The sequence below is a fragment of the Anomaloglossus baeobatrachus genome, chromosome 12 (assembly GCF_048569485.1).
Source record: "Anomaloglossus baeobatrachus isolate aAnoBae1 chromosome 12, aAnoBae1.hap1, whole genome shotgun sequence".
NCBI classification, from domain to species: domain Eukaryota; kingdom Metazoa; phylum Chordata; class Amphibia; order Anura; family Aromobatidae; genus Anomaloglossus; species Anomaloglossus baeobatrachus.
The window spans coordinates 55,540,475-55,560,008 of record NC_134364.1 but is presented as its reverse complement, the minus strand read 5'-3'; the positions used below and the strand labels follow the sequence as shown (position 1 = coordinate 55,560,008).

The following is a 19,534-nucleotide window of genomic DNA, read 5'->3' as shown; positions in this document are numbered from 1 at the left end:
CAAACCGGTTAAGAACTTTTTGGAAGCAGAGTCTGCCTTCCATTCACGTAGCCACATGGCCCTGCGGACTGCCACCGAATTGGCGGATGCTACCGCCGTACGGCTCGCAGAGTCCAGGACAGCATTAATGGCGTAGGACGCAAACGCCGACGCCTGAGAGGTTAAGGACACCACTTGCGGAGCAGACGTACGTGTGACTGCATTAATCTGCGCATGACAAGCTGAGATAGCTTGGAGTGCCCATACGGCTGCGAATGCTGGAGCAAAAGACGCGCCGATAGCTTCATAGATGGATTTCAACCAGAGCTCCATCTGTCTGTCAGTGGCATCTTTGAGTGAAGCCCCATCTTCCACTGCAACTATGGATCTAGCCGCCAGTCTGGAGACAGGAGGATCCACCTTAGGACACTGAGCCCAGCCCTTGACAACGTCAGGGGGGAAGGGATAACGTGTATCCTTAAGGCGCTTGGAAAAACGCTTATCTGGACAAGCTCGGTGTTTCTGGACTGCCTCTCTGAAGTCAGAGTGATCCAGAAACATACTCAATGGACGCTTGGGAGACCTGAAACGGAATTTCTCCTGCTGAGAAGCTGACTCCTCAATTGGAGGAGCTGGGGGAGAAATATCCAACACCTGATTGATGGTCGCTATAAGGTCATTCACTATGGCGTCACCTTCAGGTGTATCTAGGTTGAGAGCGGCCTCAGGATCAGAATCCTGATCTGCTACCTCCGCTTCATCATCCAGAGAGTCCTCATGCTGAGACCCTGAACTGAAGTCGAGGGAATTTCCCAGCGAGCCCGCTTAGGCGGCCTGGGACTGCGGTCCGTGTCAGAGACCTCACCCTGGGACCTATGGGTCACCCCAGGAGCACTTTGCTGCTCCAACTGAGGGGGGCCTGGGGTCAATGATTCAACAGTGCCCGTGGCCTGAGTCACCGGTCTGGACTGTAAGGCTTCTAGTATCTTAGCAGACCATTTATCCGTACTCTCAGACAGTTTGTCAGCAAATACTGCAAACTCCGTCCCTGTCACCTGGACAGTGGTAGCAGGTGGTTCCACCTGGGCCACTAGTAGCAGAGGCTCCGGCTGAGCAAGTGCCACAGGGGCCGAGCATTGCACACAATGAGGATCGGTGGAACCTGCCGGTAGTATAGCCGCACATGAGGTACAGGTTGCAAAGTAAGCCTGTGCTTTGGCACCCTTGCTTTTTGCGGACGACATGCTGTTGTCTCCTCTGAGTACAATCCAGGAGGGTATATAGCCAAAAATCAACAGTGCGACCGTACAGTGTAAATGTATAGCATATAAGCATATATATATATGTACACTTCGGCACTCAGTGGGGCCAGCACCCAGGTGCTGCTTACCGACCGCTCAAAGCGGTTGTGTGATCACCAGATTCCCTGCCTGGGCCTCCCAGAGCAGTGTTGTCTCTCCTCTCCAGCGTCAGAAGTGCTGACAGGAATGGCTGCCGGCGTTCTGTGGGGAGGAGGGGCCCATGGGCGTGCCCTAGAAAGTGCGGGAATCTGATGCCCCACTGTGCTGAGTGAGGGGGGAGGAGGATACAAAGTATGCTCCAGCCCTCAGCGCTGACGTCCTGTGCAGCGTCCCGCCCTTCCCCTGACTGGCAGGCCTGGGGGCGGGAATATGCGATACTAGGCCGCAAAAGCCGGGGACTAAAGTTATAAGCGCGGCCGGCAAATAAGCGCGGCCGGCGCGGTAGTCCCCGGCGCACTAACACACCCAGCAGTGCTGCAGTGTGTATGGCACAAGCGCTCCATGCGCGGTCCCCCAGGGGGACACAGAGTACCTCACAGTAGCAGGGACTTGTCCCTGACGATACCCGGCTCCTGTCCAGCAGATTCCCCAGGGGCTGCGGAGGGAGCACGGTCCCAGTGCCTGGAGACCGATTAGGATCCCACTTCACCCAGAGCCCATTCAGGGATGGGGAAGGAAAACAGCATGTGGCTCCAGCCTTTGTACCCGCAATGGGTACCTCAACCTTAACAGCACCGCCGACCAGAGTGGGGTGAGAAGGGAGCATGCTGGGGGCCCTGTTATGGGCCCTCTTTTCTTCCATCCGACATAGTCAGCAGCTGCTGCTGACTAAGATGTGGAGCTATGCGTGGATGTCAGCCTCCTTCGCACAAAGCATAAAAACTGAGGAGCCCGTGAGGCACGGGGGGTGTATAGGCAGAAGGGGAGGGGCTTTACACTTTTAAGTGTAATACTTTGTGTGGCCTCCGGAGGCAGAAGCTATACACCCAATTGTCAATTGGCTGGGTCTCCCAATGGAGCGACAAAGAAATCGAGTTTGTCAGTAACAGTGAGGAGTCATCCTGACGTGATGTCTCTAGGGGACGCCTCACATACAAAATGGGACCTGAGAGTAGCTGCGAGTGACTACAGCCCTACACCTCGACCTGTGCGGCCCCCGCAGGGGAAGACGAGGTCTCCCAGGATTGGTCACTGGTCTGTTGAGACACAAGTGAAGTGCAGGAGAAAGGAATTGTTGTTAGATGTAACTGAGACGTGCCAGTACTAACTTACAGCAAGTGAATTATATATGAAGCATCGTGCCTACTGTCTGATAGATATATAGTTGTTACCAAGTTGAAGTTCAGTAAAAGATATATTTTTGGACTTTGGTTGCTCTTCATTTGTTGTAAACCATCTGGTCCTGGCCTGACGTATCCAATGGTAATCTGCAGAGGCGTATCACCCAGGTAACGACCACCACACCTAGCCAGGACCCCCAGTTTTATGTACCGTGGTAGATTTTCGGAGAAGAAGACCTCGCTGTATCATGCCGTCTGTCCATTGCCTTAAGGCGCTGTTACACACAACAACATCGCTAACGAGATGTCGTCAGGCTCACGGAATTCGTGACGCACATCCGGCCTCTTTAGCGACGTCGTTGTGTGTGACACGTACGAACGATCGCTAACGATCACAAATAGTCAACCTTATAGGTGATCGTTGACACGTCGTTCAAATCCCAAATATCGTTGATGGTGCTGGACGCAGGTTGTTCGTCGTTCCTGAGGCAGCACACATCCCTACGTGTGACACCGCAGGAACGACAAACAACACCGTACCTGCGTCCTCCGGCAACGAGGTGGGCGTCACTTTCCTGCGGCTGCTCTCTGCCCCACCGCTTCAATTGGACGGCTGCTGTGTGACGTCGCTGTGACACCGCACGAACCGCCAGTTCGCCAGAGGCAGTTCGCCACAGCGACATCGTTAGGCAGGTAAGTACGTGTGACGGGGACTAGCGATATTATGCCCCATGGGCGGCGATTTGTCCGTGACGCACAAACGACGGGGGCGGGTGCGAACGCTAGCGATGTCACTGGGTGTAAAGCCCCCTTAACACCCCTCTTTTGGCACTGTATCTCTATATGTACATACCTTTGTTGCACAGCAGGAATAGTTGGATCTTTTAGGCCAATTTTATCAATTTGAACTCGAATATCTTGAATATTTTTGCAAAATTGTTTTAGGCGCTCATTCAGGTGCTCACAAGTCTCTGTATCTTGAAGGCTCTGAAGCGCGCTCTGGACAGCTTGCTGGGCGCTTTCTAACTTCTCAAAGAAGACACTTATCATTTTCTTGCATGAGGTTTCACCACCACTTTCAGGGTCTTGTATGAGGATCTCAGCAGCTTGCATACGGTCATCGAGTTTCTCAGCTTCTTGACCCAGAAGATAGATGTCTTTTTCTAAAGCCTCGAGTCTCCGCTGCTTCTCCAGCAGAGTGCTCCTGTCCATACCCAATTCCGGAAACTCGGCTTCAATGGACATTTTAGCTGTTTTAAGAGAAGTCAAAAATCCTCCCAAGGAGTCGAGGGTTTTCTCTCGTTCTTTCATTGCTTCACTCATTGCTTGAAGCTCAGTCTTCTGTTTCGAGATGGGTTCAGCGGCAGAGGCGTCCAAGCTGTCCAAATGTTCAATATCTTTTTCATACATTTCCTGGACATTCTAAGAACGGAAAACAAAAAGGTTTAGCATCGTTGGACAACTATTATTAAGACTACTTTTTTGAATATAAAGGAACATATTGGGTCAAAACTAATCAATTGTGTTTCGCCTAATGCCGAGGTCGCGGGAGTGGTGTGTAATGTAGGTAATCCGGTACATCCAAGAGGGAATCCACATGTTGTGTACCTAAATTTTGGGTCATGCATACGCTGAAATATTTATTTTCACACCGGCTACCAATATTAGTCTTACATTTCCTGCAACTTTTCAGTATTGTCATTATGATCACAGACAGGATTACCAATATCAGACTTACACTTCCTGCAATTTTTCAGCATTGTCATTATCATCACAGACAGGATTACAATGAAAGGTAAAATCTCAATATAGAGCAGATAATACAAGATCTACCATTAATAATAGGTTATGTCACAGCTCGCCTCCTCCTCCTCATGGCACATTAACCTATACCAAAGTCAGAGCATGCCCAGAATGATCTCATACAGCAACTAATGTGTCAGAGACCGTTTATTGCTGTCTGTATCTTTGTGGCTGCTAAAATTCCCTGAAGAAGTATTAGCCTAAATATTAGGCTTAATGGTCAGTTCACAGATGGCTGCAGAATGAGTTAAGTAACAGGGATTGCAACTGTTATCATTGCTAAATGATCTTCTAAGATGATTTTGACCAATTTATGACAAAATTAAAACTACATTTATTTAAGATGTAAAAAAAAAATGCACCCAAATGGTCCCTATAATTAAAGGATACGGACTAAGGACTAATAATGTTAGTCTGAAGTTTGCATCTAGAAAAATTTAGGACAATAAAGGCCCCGTTACACGCGTCAATTTATCGTGCGATCGCACGAACGATCGCACCTGCCCCCTTCGTTTGTGCGTCACGGGCAATTAGTTGCCCGTGTCGCACAAAGTCGGTCACCCCTGTCACACATACTTACCTCCCTAACGACCTCGCTGTGGGCGGAGAACATCCTCTTCCTGAAGGGGGAGGGACGTTCGGCGTCACAGCAACATCACACAGCGGCCGCCCAATAGAAGCGGAGGGGCGGAGATGAGCGGGACTTAAACATCCCGCCCACCTCCTTCCTTCCGCATTGCCGGCGGCCGCAGGTAAGCTGTGTTCATCGTTCCCGGGGTGTCACACGGGGCGATATGTGCTGACTCAGGAACGACGAACAACCTGCATCCAGGAATGTGACCGGTATTTTGAAAATGAACGACGTGTCAACGAGCAACAATAAGGTGAGTATTTTTGCTCGTTAACAGTGGCGCGTAGCTCTCACGCGCTACGATATCTCTAACGATGCCGGATGTGCGTCACAAAATCCGTGACCTCGATGACATATTGCCCGATATATCGTAGCGTGTAACGGGGCCTTTAGGAATCCAATGTGCTTGAAATGGGGGAAAAGCAGAGGGGCAGCTGCCCCAGGTCCTAAATTCTATTGGATTCACAAAATACTTGTTTTGTTAACCCACACTACACCACTACATCTTATAACTCGTCACCAAATTCAGAATTTGCGGAATCTATACTGGAATCTGTTAACTCACTATCTTTTGGTGTTACGATGGAGTCTTAAAGGGGTTTCCAAATGAACAAAGTACATTTTAATCAATAGATCCTAGAATAAAAAAAATTCAACAACTGAATTTTTTTTTTAACGTTCCTGTGCTGAAATAATCTTACATATGTGTCCATGCTGTGTACTGTGTAATGTACGTGTCTGACCATACAGGGACATGGTCTAATCATACCACATCTCCTGGACCAGGGAGGATGTAAAAGAGAGTATAAAGACGCTCACAGCTGCAGCTTTCTGTGAGGTTAAACATTTCTCTGCCTGTTAAAGGGAACCTGTCAGGTGCAATATGCACCCAGAACCAGGAGCAGTTCTGGGTAGATATTGCTAATCCCTGCCTAACCGTCCCTGTATACACTAGCATAGATAAAGAGATCTATAGAAAAAGTATTTCTAAAGATCTTTTTTTGTATGCTAATGAGCTCGGGGACTAGTCCCCTAGGCGTTTCTTCCCCTGGCTAGTTGGCCCCATTAGCATGTTAGAATTCCCCTGTTTGTTTACTATCATGCTAATGAATACGGAGCATCACAGGATGATCTCACTCAACTCTCCGCCGCCATTGCGTCCGATGGGGGATTCAACTCCGGGGTTATGCGCACTACTTTAGTTTGAAGTCAGGGCGCGTACACCCGGCTTCATAGTGAGCATGACCCAAACTCCAGGATCATGCGCACTGAGCCAAAATCCCCCGTCAGACGCGATGGCAGCGGAGAAGTGAGTGAGATCATCCTCTGCACATTCATTAGCATGATAGCACGCCCACAGGGGTCCACAGGGGCGTACTAACATGCTAATGGGGCCGACTAGGCAGGGAAGCGACGCCCAGGGGACTAGTCCCCATGCTCATTAGCAAACAGTAAAAGATCTTAAGAAATACTTTTTCTAAAGATATCTATGCTAGTGTATACCGATGCATTAGGCAGGGATTAGCAATATACACTCATAACTGCTTGTGGTTTTGGGTGCATATTGCACCTGACCGGTTCCCTTTAAAAACATGTTTTACCTCACAGAATCCTGCAGTGCCATTATGGATCAAAGAACATGCAGAGGATTCCTGGTGATGTGAATGGTAAACTCTACCGAAACCGAGTCTTGATGTCATGTAGCATTCTGGTCTGTTTCATAATATCTATAATCACAATGAGTGGTGATAATTTTACCTTCATCTCTTGTAGCACTGTCCCCAGCTTAGATTCTGTGAACTGTACCATCCCAGTCTGCACAAAATCGTGTACAGTCCCGTTTAGTGACTGCGGTCCGGCGGACGCTTCACCGCCCAAGTTTCTTAGCTGTAGCAAAACAGATTGTTCTACTATTTGTATCTTTTCGAAGAACTCATCGAGCATTTTCCGGCATGATGTCTGTCCGCCATGCTGTGGGTCATCTAGGAAGATGTCTGCTGGTTCTAGACGTCTGTCCAGCTCTTCGGCATCTTGTTGCAATCTGTATACGGTGTGTTTTAGTTCTTCGATGTTCTTCTGCTTGTCAAGTAAAGCAGTCCCACCATCTCCAGGCACCGCGGCCTGCGCCTGGATGGCCATCTTGGTTGCAGTGAGGGAAGTCAGAAATATCTCCAGTTCTTTCAGTAGACCTTCTCTTTCCTTCATTAGGTCCTGCGTGGCTTCTAGTTGACTTTTGTACTGAACTACAACGGACTGGACGGCTTGTGCGTCTACTGGAGTCGATGGATCCATCACCTCGGCGGCAGATTCCAGATGGTCACACCGCTCAATTTGATCTTGGACAGAACTCTGCACAGCCTAAAAAAGATGGAAAAAACCATTACAGATTCACACTGTCAATCATAACCCGAAATGATCGAATATTTTGAAAATCAGAGTTTTCGCGCTTCGACAACCTTTTCCCAAAAATTTGATTCGAATTTATCACAAAATTCAAACATTGCAAAGTTGCAAAGTCCCCAATCTTCAGGCACAATTGAAAAGATCTACATTAAAAGAAAAAAATTCTATTTCACAAAGATTTCCTCCTGCTATTTCCAAAAAGAACATAACAAGAAGCGCCAGGTCAGTAGGTGCACGCTCAAAAGTGTTATGATGGGGGTAAGTGGACGTCAAATGGGAACAATGTGAGAGGTAAAACGGGTTGTGACACACACACTTTGTGAGGTGTACAATTGCAGTTGAATGTCTTGATTTTGGGGAATTTTCAATTCCCTTTAAGGGTGCTTTACACGCTGCGACATCGCTAACGATATATCGTCGGGGTCACGGAGTTTGTGACGCACATCCGGCGCCGTTAGCGACATCGCAGCGTGTGACAGCTAGGAGCGACGATCAACGATAGCAAAATCGTCAAAAATCGTTGACACGTCGCTCACTTTTAATATCGTTGGTGGTGCATGCCGCTGGTTGTTCGTCGTTCCTGCGGCATCACACATCGCTGTGTGTGACACCGCAAGAACGACGAACATCTCCTTACCTGCGTCCACCGGCAATGAGGAAGGAAGGAGGTGGGCGGCATGTTACGGCCGCTCATCTCCACCCCTCCTCTGCTATTGGGCGGCCGTTTAGTGACGCCGAACGCACCTCCCCATTGAAGGAGGGATTGTTCGGTGTCTCCAGCGACGTCGCTGAACAGGTATGTGTGTGTGACGCTGCCGCAGCGATGTTGTTCGCTACAGCAGCGATCACCACATCTCGCAAGAACGACGGGGGCAGGTACTATCGTCGTGACATCGCTAGCAATCACTAGCGATGTCGCAGCGTGTAAGGCACCCTTTAGTCTCTTAACCCCGTGTGATTTTCCATTTCTAAGTTTTTTCCTCCCCTTCTTTTATCAATACAACCATATGAGAGCTTGTTTTTTTGCGGGACGAGTTGCACTTTTGACTGACACCATTCATTTTACCATATATTTTACTGAAAACGGAAAAAAATTAACTCCAAGGGCAGTGAAATTGCAACAAGAGTGCAATTTTGCACAATTATTTTTTATTTATCATGTTTACTATATGGTAAACCTGACCTGGTGTTATGATTCCACAGATCAGTACGAGTTTGTAGATACCAAACATGTCTAGTTTTACTTTTATCCAAGTGGTGAAAATAAATTCAAAAATTTGTCAAAAGAAAAAAGAATTGTGCTTTTCTCACCATTTTCTGAGACCGATTGCGTTCTCCGTTTCCAGATCTGGGGCTCAGTCATGGCTTATTTTTTGCGTCTTGAGCCGATTTTTTTAATTCTACTATTTTTGTATAGATGCTAAGTTTTGATCGCCTGTTATTACATTTTAATGCAATGTTATGGCGATCAAAAAATGTAATTCAGGAGTTTTAAAAAAAACCTTTTCTCGCCATACTGTGTACAATCAGATTTTTTTATGTTATATTTTGATAGATTGGGCATTTCTGAATGTAGCAATACCAAATATGCGTATTTTTTTTTATTATTCTTTTAATTTTCAATGGGCCAAAAAGAGGGTGATTTGAACTTTTATTTTTTTTTTACTTTTAATTGATTTTACTAGTTTTCTAAGGACTTTATGCCTACACAGTCCAATTGCTTCTTGTGATCAAAGCGATGCTTCAGGATCTCTCTAATCAGCAGAAATGCTGTGTTCCTGTTTCACTGAAAATGAGTCATGAAAGGGGTCATCAGCTGACGCCACGCTGTCAAGGCAACCCATTGATCCCTCGTGATAGCATGAAGGGCCACCGATGGCAGCGGGGAAAGGCACAATCCCCGCCAGAGCGCAGAGTTTGACAAAGTAATCTAACTAGTGAACAGGCGCGGGTGGATCTCTGATCCACCCGCGCCTGTTAGCTGAACATGTCCACTGATCACATCAGCAGACATGTGCGGGGAAAAATGCGGGCTTGCTGTGTGAACCAGCTTAAAAAGGGACAGATACGACCTAGGATATATAAAGTATGTATGTCTTAGATCGTAAAGGGGTTAAAAAATAAAAAAATTAAAAAAGACACTTGAAAAAAATAGTCACTTGTGACAAGCAGCACAATTTCTCTGACTGACACAGATTTCATATATTTTTTTTAATACGGTGCGGCCTTGCTGCTGCTTAATAATGAAGGAAGGTAAAAAAGGTGTAATTCACATGCAGCAGGACCGTAGCCAGCTACAACAGATCACTGATAAGTTATACTGAGTCTGCCACTGCTTCCGGCAGTTCTCCTATTTCTCTCCCTATCAAATGAACCTCTGTATTATTCACAGCCTACGACTGTATATTGTAATTGTCAAATGTTTTATGGCTTTTTCTTACTGTCTATTATTGAGCTGTGAGCTCTGAAGTCCTCTCACTATTTTAGAGGTATTATCAGTCAATTGTAATCCTGTCTGTGATGATAATGATATAAATAAAAATATTTAAAAAAATATATTTATATATATATCACCCAGAAATCTAAAAACTGTTTAGCATAAAATGTCATTTATACCCATTCCCTTTACTAGAGATGAGCGAACCGGTCGCGGTTCGGCTCGAGGTCGGTTCGCCGAACGGAGCTCCCGTTCGAGTTCGGTTCGTCGAACGTTCAACGAACCGAACTCGAACTGCATAGGAAACAATGGCAGGCATTCACAAACACATAAAAACACCTAGAAAACACCCTCAAAGGTGTCCAAAAGGTGACAAACAACTCACAACAAAAACACATGGGAAAGTGACAAGGACAAATTCTCATGTGAAAACAAAACAGCGTTACGAGGAAAAAGAGGACGAGACACAGATATAGGCATGGCACGCCCTTCTAAAATCATGTAAAACACCGCAAGGTGACTCCAAGCGGAGTCTCCCTTTTTTCCAAAAATTGGGCCACACAGACACCCCTTCAGTGGCAGCACTTGTGCCCTAGTTGTACACTTCACAGCTAGATTTGCATCAAGCACATTCAAAAATACGCCATAATTAACCGTCCCCAGGATGACACCAGGGTAGGTAGCAAAGTCTTTCCTGATCCCAGCTCTGTTCATCTTGGATCATTTTAAAAAAAGACAGCAATCAAAGGTTACTCCAAGCGGAGTCTCCCTTTTTTCAAAAAATTGGGCCACACAGACACCCACCCCTTCAGTGGCAGCACTTGTGCCCCAGTTGCAAACAGGATGTTTTGATTTGCATCAAGCACATTCCAAATCCACAAGCATTTACTCTCCCCAGGATGACACAGGGGTAGTAAATTCCTTGTGGATCCATGACTTGTTCATTTTGATGAATGTTAGTCTGTCCACATTGTCACTGGACAGACGCGTGCGCTTATCTGTCAGCACACACCCTGCAGCACTGAAGACACGTTCAGAGACAACGCTGGCAGCTGGACACGACAAAATCTCCAAGGCGTAAGTGGAGAGCTCTGGCCATTTTTCAAGATTTGAAGCCCAAAATGAGCAAGGCTCCATTTGCAAAGTCATGGCATCGATGTTTATTTGAAGATACTCCTGTATCATCCTCTCCAGCCGTTGACTATGTGTCAGACTTGTTGTCTCTGGTGGCCTTGCAAAGGAGGGTCTAAAAAAATTATGAAAAGATTCCATAAAATTGCTGTTACCAGCACCAGATACAGTCCTACTGGTACGGGTAGACTGTTGAAGATGACGAGACCATCCCATGTTTGTCAAGTTACAACTGGGAGAATCACTCCCTGCACCTGCACGGTTGTTTAGTGGAAAAGCCGAGCTAAGATCGAGTAACAGCTTCTGTTAATACTCCTGCATACGTGCGTCCCTTTCTATGGCTGGAATTATGTCACAAAATTTGGACTTGTACCGGGGATCTAATAGTGTGGCAATCCAGTAGTCATCATCACTTCTAATTTTGACAATACGAGACATCTCCCCCCAACCTCTTTCAACTGAAATTTGACCAAGGTCTCCCTCATCTGCTGAGTCTTCCATGTCCATGGACAGTTCGTCCTCCATTTCTTCATGTTCTCCTGCACCTTCCTCAACATTTCGCCTGCTACTATGCGCCCTTGTTGATCCCTGTCCCCCATGGTCCCATGCCTGCTGCGTTGGTGATGATGAACGTCTGGACCTTGGTGATGTTGTTGTCCCTTGCGCATATGAATCCTCCTGTAGTTCCTCCCCTTCCTGTTGTCCCACCCCCTGACTCCGAATAGTGTTTAGCGTGTGCTCCAGCATGTAAATGACTGGAATCGTCATGCTGATAATGGCATTGTCAGCGCTAAACATATTCGTCGCCATGTCGAAACTGTGCAGAAGGGTGCATAGGTCCTTGATCTGAGACCACTCCATCAGGGTGATCTGCCCCACCTCTGCATCTCGTTGGCCCAGGCTATACGTCATGACGTATTGCACCAGGGCTCGGCGGTGCTGCCACAGTCGCTGTAACATGTGGAGAGTCGAATTTCAGCGTGTCGCCACATCGCATTTCAGGCGATGAACCGGCAGGCCGAAAGACTTCTGGAGAGATGCAAGTCGCTCAGTTGCGGCGGTTGAACGGCGGAAGTGAGCAGACAGTTTTCGTGCCCTGGTCAGAAGGCCATCTAGGCCGGGATAGTGTGTTAAGAATTGCTGGACAACAAGGTTCAACACGTGAGCCATACAAGGCACGTGTGTCACCTTGCCCAGGCGAAGGGCCGCACCCAGGTTTGCAGCATTGTCGCACACGGCCTTACCAGGCTGCAGGTTGAGTGGAGACAACCATTTATTAAACTCGGACCGCAGAGCTGACCACAACTCCTCAGCTGTGTGACTCCTATTCCCAAGACATGTCAAGCTAAAGACCGCCTGATACCGTTGCTCTCTGCTGCCAGCATAGTAATGAGGGGTGCGTGATTCCTTCTGCGCAGTGAGAACGCTGGTGGCCTGACCAGGCAGGCTTGGGGCGGAGGTGGAGGACCCAGATAAGGTGGAGGAGGCAGAAGCAGTGGCGGAACTTGGACAGACAGAGGATTGACACACAAGTCGTGGGGACGGCAAGACTTGTGCAGCAGACCCTTCACCATCTATCACCATAGTTACCTAGTGCCCAGGCAGCGACATGTAACGTCCCTGTCCATGCTTACTGGTCCAAGTATCGGTGGTGAAATGCACCCGTTCACACACAGAGTTTCTCAAGGAAGCGGTGATGTTGTGTGCGACATGCTGGTGTAGCGCGGGCACACCTTTCTTAGAGAAGTAGTGGCGACTAGGCATCTGGTACTGGGGCACAGCGACAGACATAAGGTCTCTAAAATCCTCTGTGTCCACTAGGCGGAAAGGCAGCATTTCGGTAGCCAAGAGCTTACAGAGGGATAGAGTCAACCTCTTAGCTTTGTCATGGGTCGCAGGAAATGGCCTTTTATTTGACCACATCTGAGGGACAGAGATCTGGCTGCTGTGTGTAGACGGTGTTGAGTAGGGTGTCCCTGTAAAAATGCAGGTTTGTCAGGAAAGTGCAGGCGGAGACATGATGTTGCCTTCATCCAACGTTGGTGCTATCGATGTCTGAGAGAGCTGTACACACTCACTTGTTTCCCCTTCCAAACCAACTGACGACCTACCAAGCAAACTGCCTGTTGCGGTTACAGTGGTGGAAGTTGTGCGTGGAAAACCAGGTGTGACAGCTGTCCCCACAGTCCTAGAAGATGAAGAGCGCGCGGATGCACTGGAAGGGGCAGGCCGTGGATGGTTCGCTCCACTAGGCCGCATTGCAGCACGGTGAGCTTCCCACCGGGACCTATGATATTTATTCATGTGACGATTCATGGAAGAAGTTGTCAAACTGCTGAGGTTTTGACCTCTACTAACAGAATCACGACAAATTTTACACATCACATAATTTGGGCGATCTTTTTCTATGTCAAAAAAGGACCAGGCTAGGCAAGGCTTAGAGGGCATGCGACCTGCTGAGCCCCCCCGACTAGTGCTCAGAGGCAGAGTGGTGGCTGATGATGCAGTTGTAGACATGCTACCAGTGCTCCGACTCTTTCCAGGAAGGCGTAAGGTAACTTCGTCGTCGATTGCATCCTCCTCCACCGCCTCTGTTGACCTCCTCGAGTGCCTGACTGGGGGTTGACAGTAGGTGGGATCTAGAACTTCATCATCAATTGTTGTGTTTCCACTCCCCTCCCCCTCAGACCGAGCCTCTTCTTGCCCTGACCGAATATTTAAGTTGTCATCCCAATCTGGTATCTGCGTCTCATCGTCATCAGTATGTTCCTCATTGTCTATAACAACAGGTGTTACAGTTTGTGACAAAGGGTCAACATTATGCTCAGAAACGTGGTCCTCACGGCCTGAATCAGAGTCACAAAGGTTCTGGGCATCACTGCAGACCATTTCCTGGTCTGTACTCACTGTAGCTTGGGAGCAGACCTCTGATTCCCAGGCTATAGTGTGACTGAACAGCTCTGCAGACTCAGCCATCTCAGTTCCACCATACTGTGCAGGGCTGATGGAGACTTCAGAGCTGGGAGAAAGCAAGTTTGATTGGGATGACAACTCAGAGGACTGGTGTTTTTTGGATGCGGTACTTGAAGTGGCTGAGAGGGCACTTGTTGGACCACTTGAGATCCATTCAAGCATTTTCCTTTTTTGGCCATCATCTAGCTTTGTTCCTGTTGTTCGTGTCCGTAAAAAAGGGAGCACATCGGATTGTCCACGGTAAGTAGTAGACATCTTACTTTTGCTGGTAGATGGTCTATCTTCAGCAGATGATAATGGAGCTTTGCCACCTTCCCCACGGACAAACCCTTTTTTTCCTTTTCCACCACGCCTCTTCCCCTTTCCACCAGCATCTGTCATTTTGCCACTCATGTTGATTGCGACAAGATTGTGCACTGAAAATGTGGTAGTAAAAATTGAGAGGTGGTGTAGATTGCAGCGGTGGTCTAGCTTTATTAACAGCAGAATAATAAAGAATAAATATCCCTGACAATGCAACTACGGCCCTTAAACTGGCAGCATAAATTGCTAGTATAATGGCTTAGTTATAATGATAAAAAAAGCAACAATAAGAGGATAATGTCCTCCAAAAATCAAGTATTACTCACAGCAAGTTGGGCTGCAGTGTGTACATCGCCCTGGCCAAAAACTGATGCTCTAGCAGGATACAGCTAAACCCCCACTAAGTGGAGACATCACAGGTGCAGGAGAAGCACATCACACACACACCTTCATGGAATGGAGGGGAGGTGACTGCTAGATGATAAAACTGCACACAAGTGGCTTGCATAGAGCGCTGTTCACATGCAGATGACACAGTCACAAACCCGCAGCCTATTAGGTAACGCCCTTCTATTAGATCAGGCGGGCTGCCAAGCCGTACTCCACTGTATATCATGCACGGACAGACACTCTACAATGCAAGGCCCAACAGAAAGGGGCCTGGCTGTATCCTGTACAAACAAAAAAATATGAGGTTTTTGTTGGTATTTATGGCCATAAAACGTAAGCCTACACCCTCGTCAAGGGACCTCATGTCTGTAGGTCCCTACACTAAATATAAAAAAAGCAACAATAAGAGGATAATGTCCTCCAAAAATCAAGTATTACTCACAGCAAGTTGGGCTGCAGTGTGTACATCGCCCTGGCCAAAAACTGATGCTCTAGCAGGATACAGCTAAACCCCCACTAAGTGGAGACATCACAGGTGCAGGAGAAGCACATCACACACACACCTTCATGGAATGGAGGGGAGGTGACTGCTAGATGATAAAACTGCACACAAGTGGCTTATGGCCATAAATACCAACAAAAACCTCATATTTTTTTGTTTGTACAGGATACAGCCAGGCCCCTTTCTGTTGGGCCTTGCATTGTAGAGTGTCTGTCCGTGCATGATATACAGTGGAGTACGGCTTGGCAGCCCGCCTGATCTAATAGAAGGGCGTTACCTAATAGGCTGCGGGTTTGTGACTGTGTCATCTGCATGTGAACAGCGCTCTATGCAAGCCACTTGTGTGCAGTTTTATCATCTAGCAGTCACCTCCCCTCCATTCCATGAAGGTGTGTGTGTGATGTGCTTCTCCTGCACCTGTGATGTCTCCACTTAGTGGGGGTTTAGCTGTATCCTGCTAGAGCATCAGTTTTTGGCCAGGGCGATGTACACACTGCAGCCCAACTTGCTGTGAGTAATACTTAGTTATAATGAGTTGGAGTGTGCAATGCAGGCAGAGGTGCTGCAAATATCTTTGCACTAGTGGGACTATACAGAAATCCAATAGCCACGTTTAGGATGACACTAAGTTCACTCAGTGTTTGCTAGTGTAATGGCTTAGTTATAATGAGTTGGAGTGTGCAATGCAGGCAGAGGTGCTGCAAATATCTTTGCACTAGTGGGACTATACAGAAATCCAATAGCCACGTTTAGGATGACACTAAGTTCACTCAGTGTTTGCTAGTGTAATGGCTTAGTTATAATGAGTTGGAGTGTGCAATGCAGGCAGACGTGCTGCAAATATCTGTGCACTACTGGGACTATACAGAAGTCCAATAGCCACGTTTAGGATGCCACTAGGTATACTTAGTGTTTGCTAGTATAATGGCTTAGTTATAATGAGTTGGAGTGTGCAGAGGACAGGAGGGTACAGTGCCAGGATTGTGGGGCTCTGGGTAGAGGAATGGAAGCCTGCCTTTCTATCCCTCCTAATGGGGAAATGCAGCGAGGAAATCCCTGACCTTAGCTACACAGACGCTGTCTCTGTTTTCAGGACCTGTCACCTATGGCTCTGACCCTGCCGGTACGAGCCCTTAAAAGGACTGATAGAAAGTGCTCTCCCTAAGCTGTCCAGTGCTGTGTATGGAGCGCATACAGCAGTATCGGCGATAGGACTCAGGACGGAGCTGCGCCAGTGATGTCTGACACCAAGGACGCAGAAGAGATAATGGCGTCCGGACGGGCAGATACTCGTTTTTATAATGCAGGGACATGTGACATGGACATCCTATCACACATGCCGTTGCTTCTCTGGCTAAAAGTCCACTTAGCTGTGTGTGTGTCTGGGATTGGCTGACATGCTGGCCCTCCCCACTACACGCGCGCGCTTAGGGAAGGAAGACAAGGAAAAAAAAAAAAAAATGGCGATCGCCATTATCCATACAGCAGTGATCTGAATGCGCTGTTCCCGCACAGTATACACTGAAATTTCATAATAGTGTGAGTCACAGAGTGACTTACACTATTACAGCGGAAAGCCAGCTAGGAATTAGCTGGGTTTTTTGCTGCTAGAACCGTTCTTGAACGTATCTAGAACTATCGAGCTTTTGCAAAAAAGCTCGAGTTCTAGTTCGATCTAGAACAGCCCCCAAAATCACTCGAGCCGCGAACTGGAGAACCACGAACCTAGAACCGCGCTCAACTCTACCCTTTACCCAACTGAACGCCGAATTATCTACCTGCCCCCAGCATCCATTCTCACTATTCACCAAATGTCAAGATGACTATGGTTTAGCAGGAAACCGGGGCTCTTACATTGACCGCCAAGCTAGCAGGCCCTATGCTATCCCTAATCTCAGGGATACTCTTGATGGTGGAGAGGCCTGAGTTTCCTTTTTGGATCTGCTCCTGACCAGCCCTGTTCTGATTCCTTCTCACCCTCCCCAGGAAGGGACAGGACTGGAGTGAAATGAAAACCACAGAAATAGACAGACAATAGAAAACCAAAACTGTCACACAGCACGCACACACACACAGAGGTAAAGACAATAAGAGATTAGGAGGAAACACAAGAGCAGGAAGGAAACAACAAGATAACATGGGTAAACTCTACAACCACTCCAAGCAAAAAGCAACACGTTCACCAGAAACTCTGGGACACCAAAGCTCACAGACCAACACAGAAACAACTATAGCTGGCATGGTTAGAAGATTTCATCCAGCATAAATTAGAGGGGAGCTGATGTGATAGGCTTTCCCACCACATGTGATCAAAGGAGCCTAACAAGCAGACCAGCATAGATTAACTCTTGCTAGGCTGCCTATGAATCAGCACACAGCAGGTTGATGCCAGAGTCTGCCTGTCTTGATTCCAGACACCAGAGAAACCATCACGTGGAGTGTCAGAATCTGTAATGTGAACAGAGCCTGCCAACGCCATGACAGTCGGTGAAGTTTGTGCACAACTCTGTGACACTAACACAGGGAATGAAGACGACCAGGCTGGATTCTTCGTTCTACGGCTCCATGTAAACCAGCCTACAGGTTACAGTAAGTCTACATACCTGCAGATTTTGATAAACGGAGCCGATGTTGGAAATTGGGAATTGTTCATCCTCATGGATTGGACTCTGTCCGCTTGATTCACAAAGAAGTGAAACTTCCTCCTCAATGGGCAGGAGGACATTTATTGTAATGCTCAGAGACTGAATTCTGAAGAAACAAAAACATCAAAAAAAGTAACGTCATTATAAAATTACCGAAGAGTGCAGAATAATTCATGATAAAGTTATCGTGATGAACCTAATACAAAATAAGGAACAGGAAAACAAAACAGAAAATACTCAAAAATGTAAACACAAATCCTACTCCTCTAATCACTTTTTATCCTTGATTGTATTTTGTCTCATCATACAACTAATATTGAGAATTGCATAAAAACACATCTTCCATCTCCTCACTGCTCTGTGTGTGGCTGTAGGACAACTGCCTGTGACTCGCCCACCCCAGGGCTATGGGACACCCGGTGCCGGGTCGGACTAGTCCGGTGGTAGTCAGTGGTGGCTGGGCCCGGCTCCGTGGCCCTGGTGGGTGTCAGTAAAATATGTGGCTTGCTTGTTAATGGTTGTGTTCGTGACGCCACCTGTGGTATGCGGCTATTAAGCCGCCGCTGCTATGTGAGGCCTCCGGGATGATATTATGGCAGCAATGGTAGTACTGCTCCCCACAGGTGGAGCAATGCCCGGGGCACAGTTGGTGCTTGTGAGTGTCTATGCAGATGAAATAACAGAGGCAACTCCAAGGGTGCAGTTCAAGTTCTTTACTCACAGTTCTGGTCAGAGCTCTGTAGGACCCCTTGGACTGCTGGAACCACTGTCAGGGACCTCCACCGTTTCTGGGTGATTCAGAGAGTAAAAGCTGGTGCCCTTCTCTTAGTGTCCCTTTCTTCTGCTGTCTTCCTTAGCCTTGCCTTTGTTAGGATAAACCTGGCTTGGCCTCCACTACAGCCTCCGGGCTGGGGGGTCACCTGTCGGCTGATTACCCCTTTTCTGGAAGTCTGCTATGGGTTCTGGCCCTGGGAGCTTACAACGTCCCTGGGCCTCGGTTTTTACTGTTTGGAGATGATTTTGCACTCCTCCAGTCTCTAGGGACCGTCCCCTGTCGCAGCTTGATCCCTCCACCGATGTTACTGTGGAACAGGCCACCGTAGCCTACAACTACCCGTGGCGCCTCTAGGCCCTCTCCGTGGTACCTCTAGGACTGCCCGTGGTACCTCTAGGACTACCCGTGGCCCTGCGACTCCTTCTGTCTTCTACGTGGTGTCACCTGGACCTCTGGGTCCCAGGATCTTCACCAGGAAGAGTCTCCTTCTGTTTCTCTGCTCCTGTCTGACTTGGAGCTTTCTTTCCTTCTTTCTTTCTTTCTTTTCTTTTCTCCTCCTTGCCTGCCTCCGGCAGGCCTCCTCCTCCCTCCTTTCTCTTGTTCTTCTTCTCCAACTACATGCTCACTCTCTCACTCCCTGAGGTAGACTGACTAAACTTGACCTTCCTCTCTGTGTCTGCTCTCAGATGGCTCCTCCCACCTCCCCAGTTGCTAAGCTACCACCCTATGGGAGCAGGGATGGGTCTTACAGCCCCTCTCAGCATGCAGCATGGGAGGGTTGCCTGCCACTTTCCCTGGTCCCAGTATGTACCTAACAATGGGTGTAGTGTGGATTTACCAGGGGACCGGAGTTCACTCTCTTCCTCTCCCAGAATGGGGCATCACACCACTGGATGGGGTGCAATGACCTGTAGCGACGGAAGCCTCAGGGGCGCCACACTCCCCCACAGCAAATCCCAGCACGTCCTCGGGCTGAAAAAC

General features: G+C 47.8%; 1 protein-coding gene across 2 annotated transcripts in view; it reads right to left on the bottom strand.

Annotated features, from left to right (window-relative positions):
• Positions 1 to 19,534, bottom strand: part of SYNE2 (spectrin repeat containing nuclear envelope protein 2) — a 518,190-nt gene that overhangs the window by 336,125 nt on the left and 162,531 nt on the right. For both annotated transcript variants that reach the window (XM_075330437.1, XM_075330436.1), the window contains exons 29-31: positions 17,737 to 17,884; positions 6,753 to 7,352; positions 3,414 to 3,982 (exon numbers count right to left, since the gene is read on the bottom strand). In XM_075330437.1, coding sequence (XP_075186552.1) covers positions 3,414 to 3,982; positions 6,753 to 7,352; positions 17,737 to 17,884 — 1,317 coding nt within the window. The remainder of the gene's footprint in view (positions 1 to 3,413; positions 3,983 to 6,752; positions 7,353 to 17,736; positions 17,885 to 19,534) is intronic.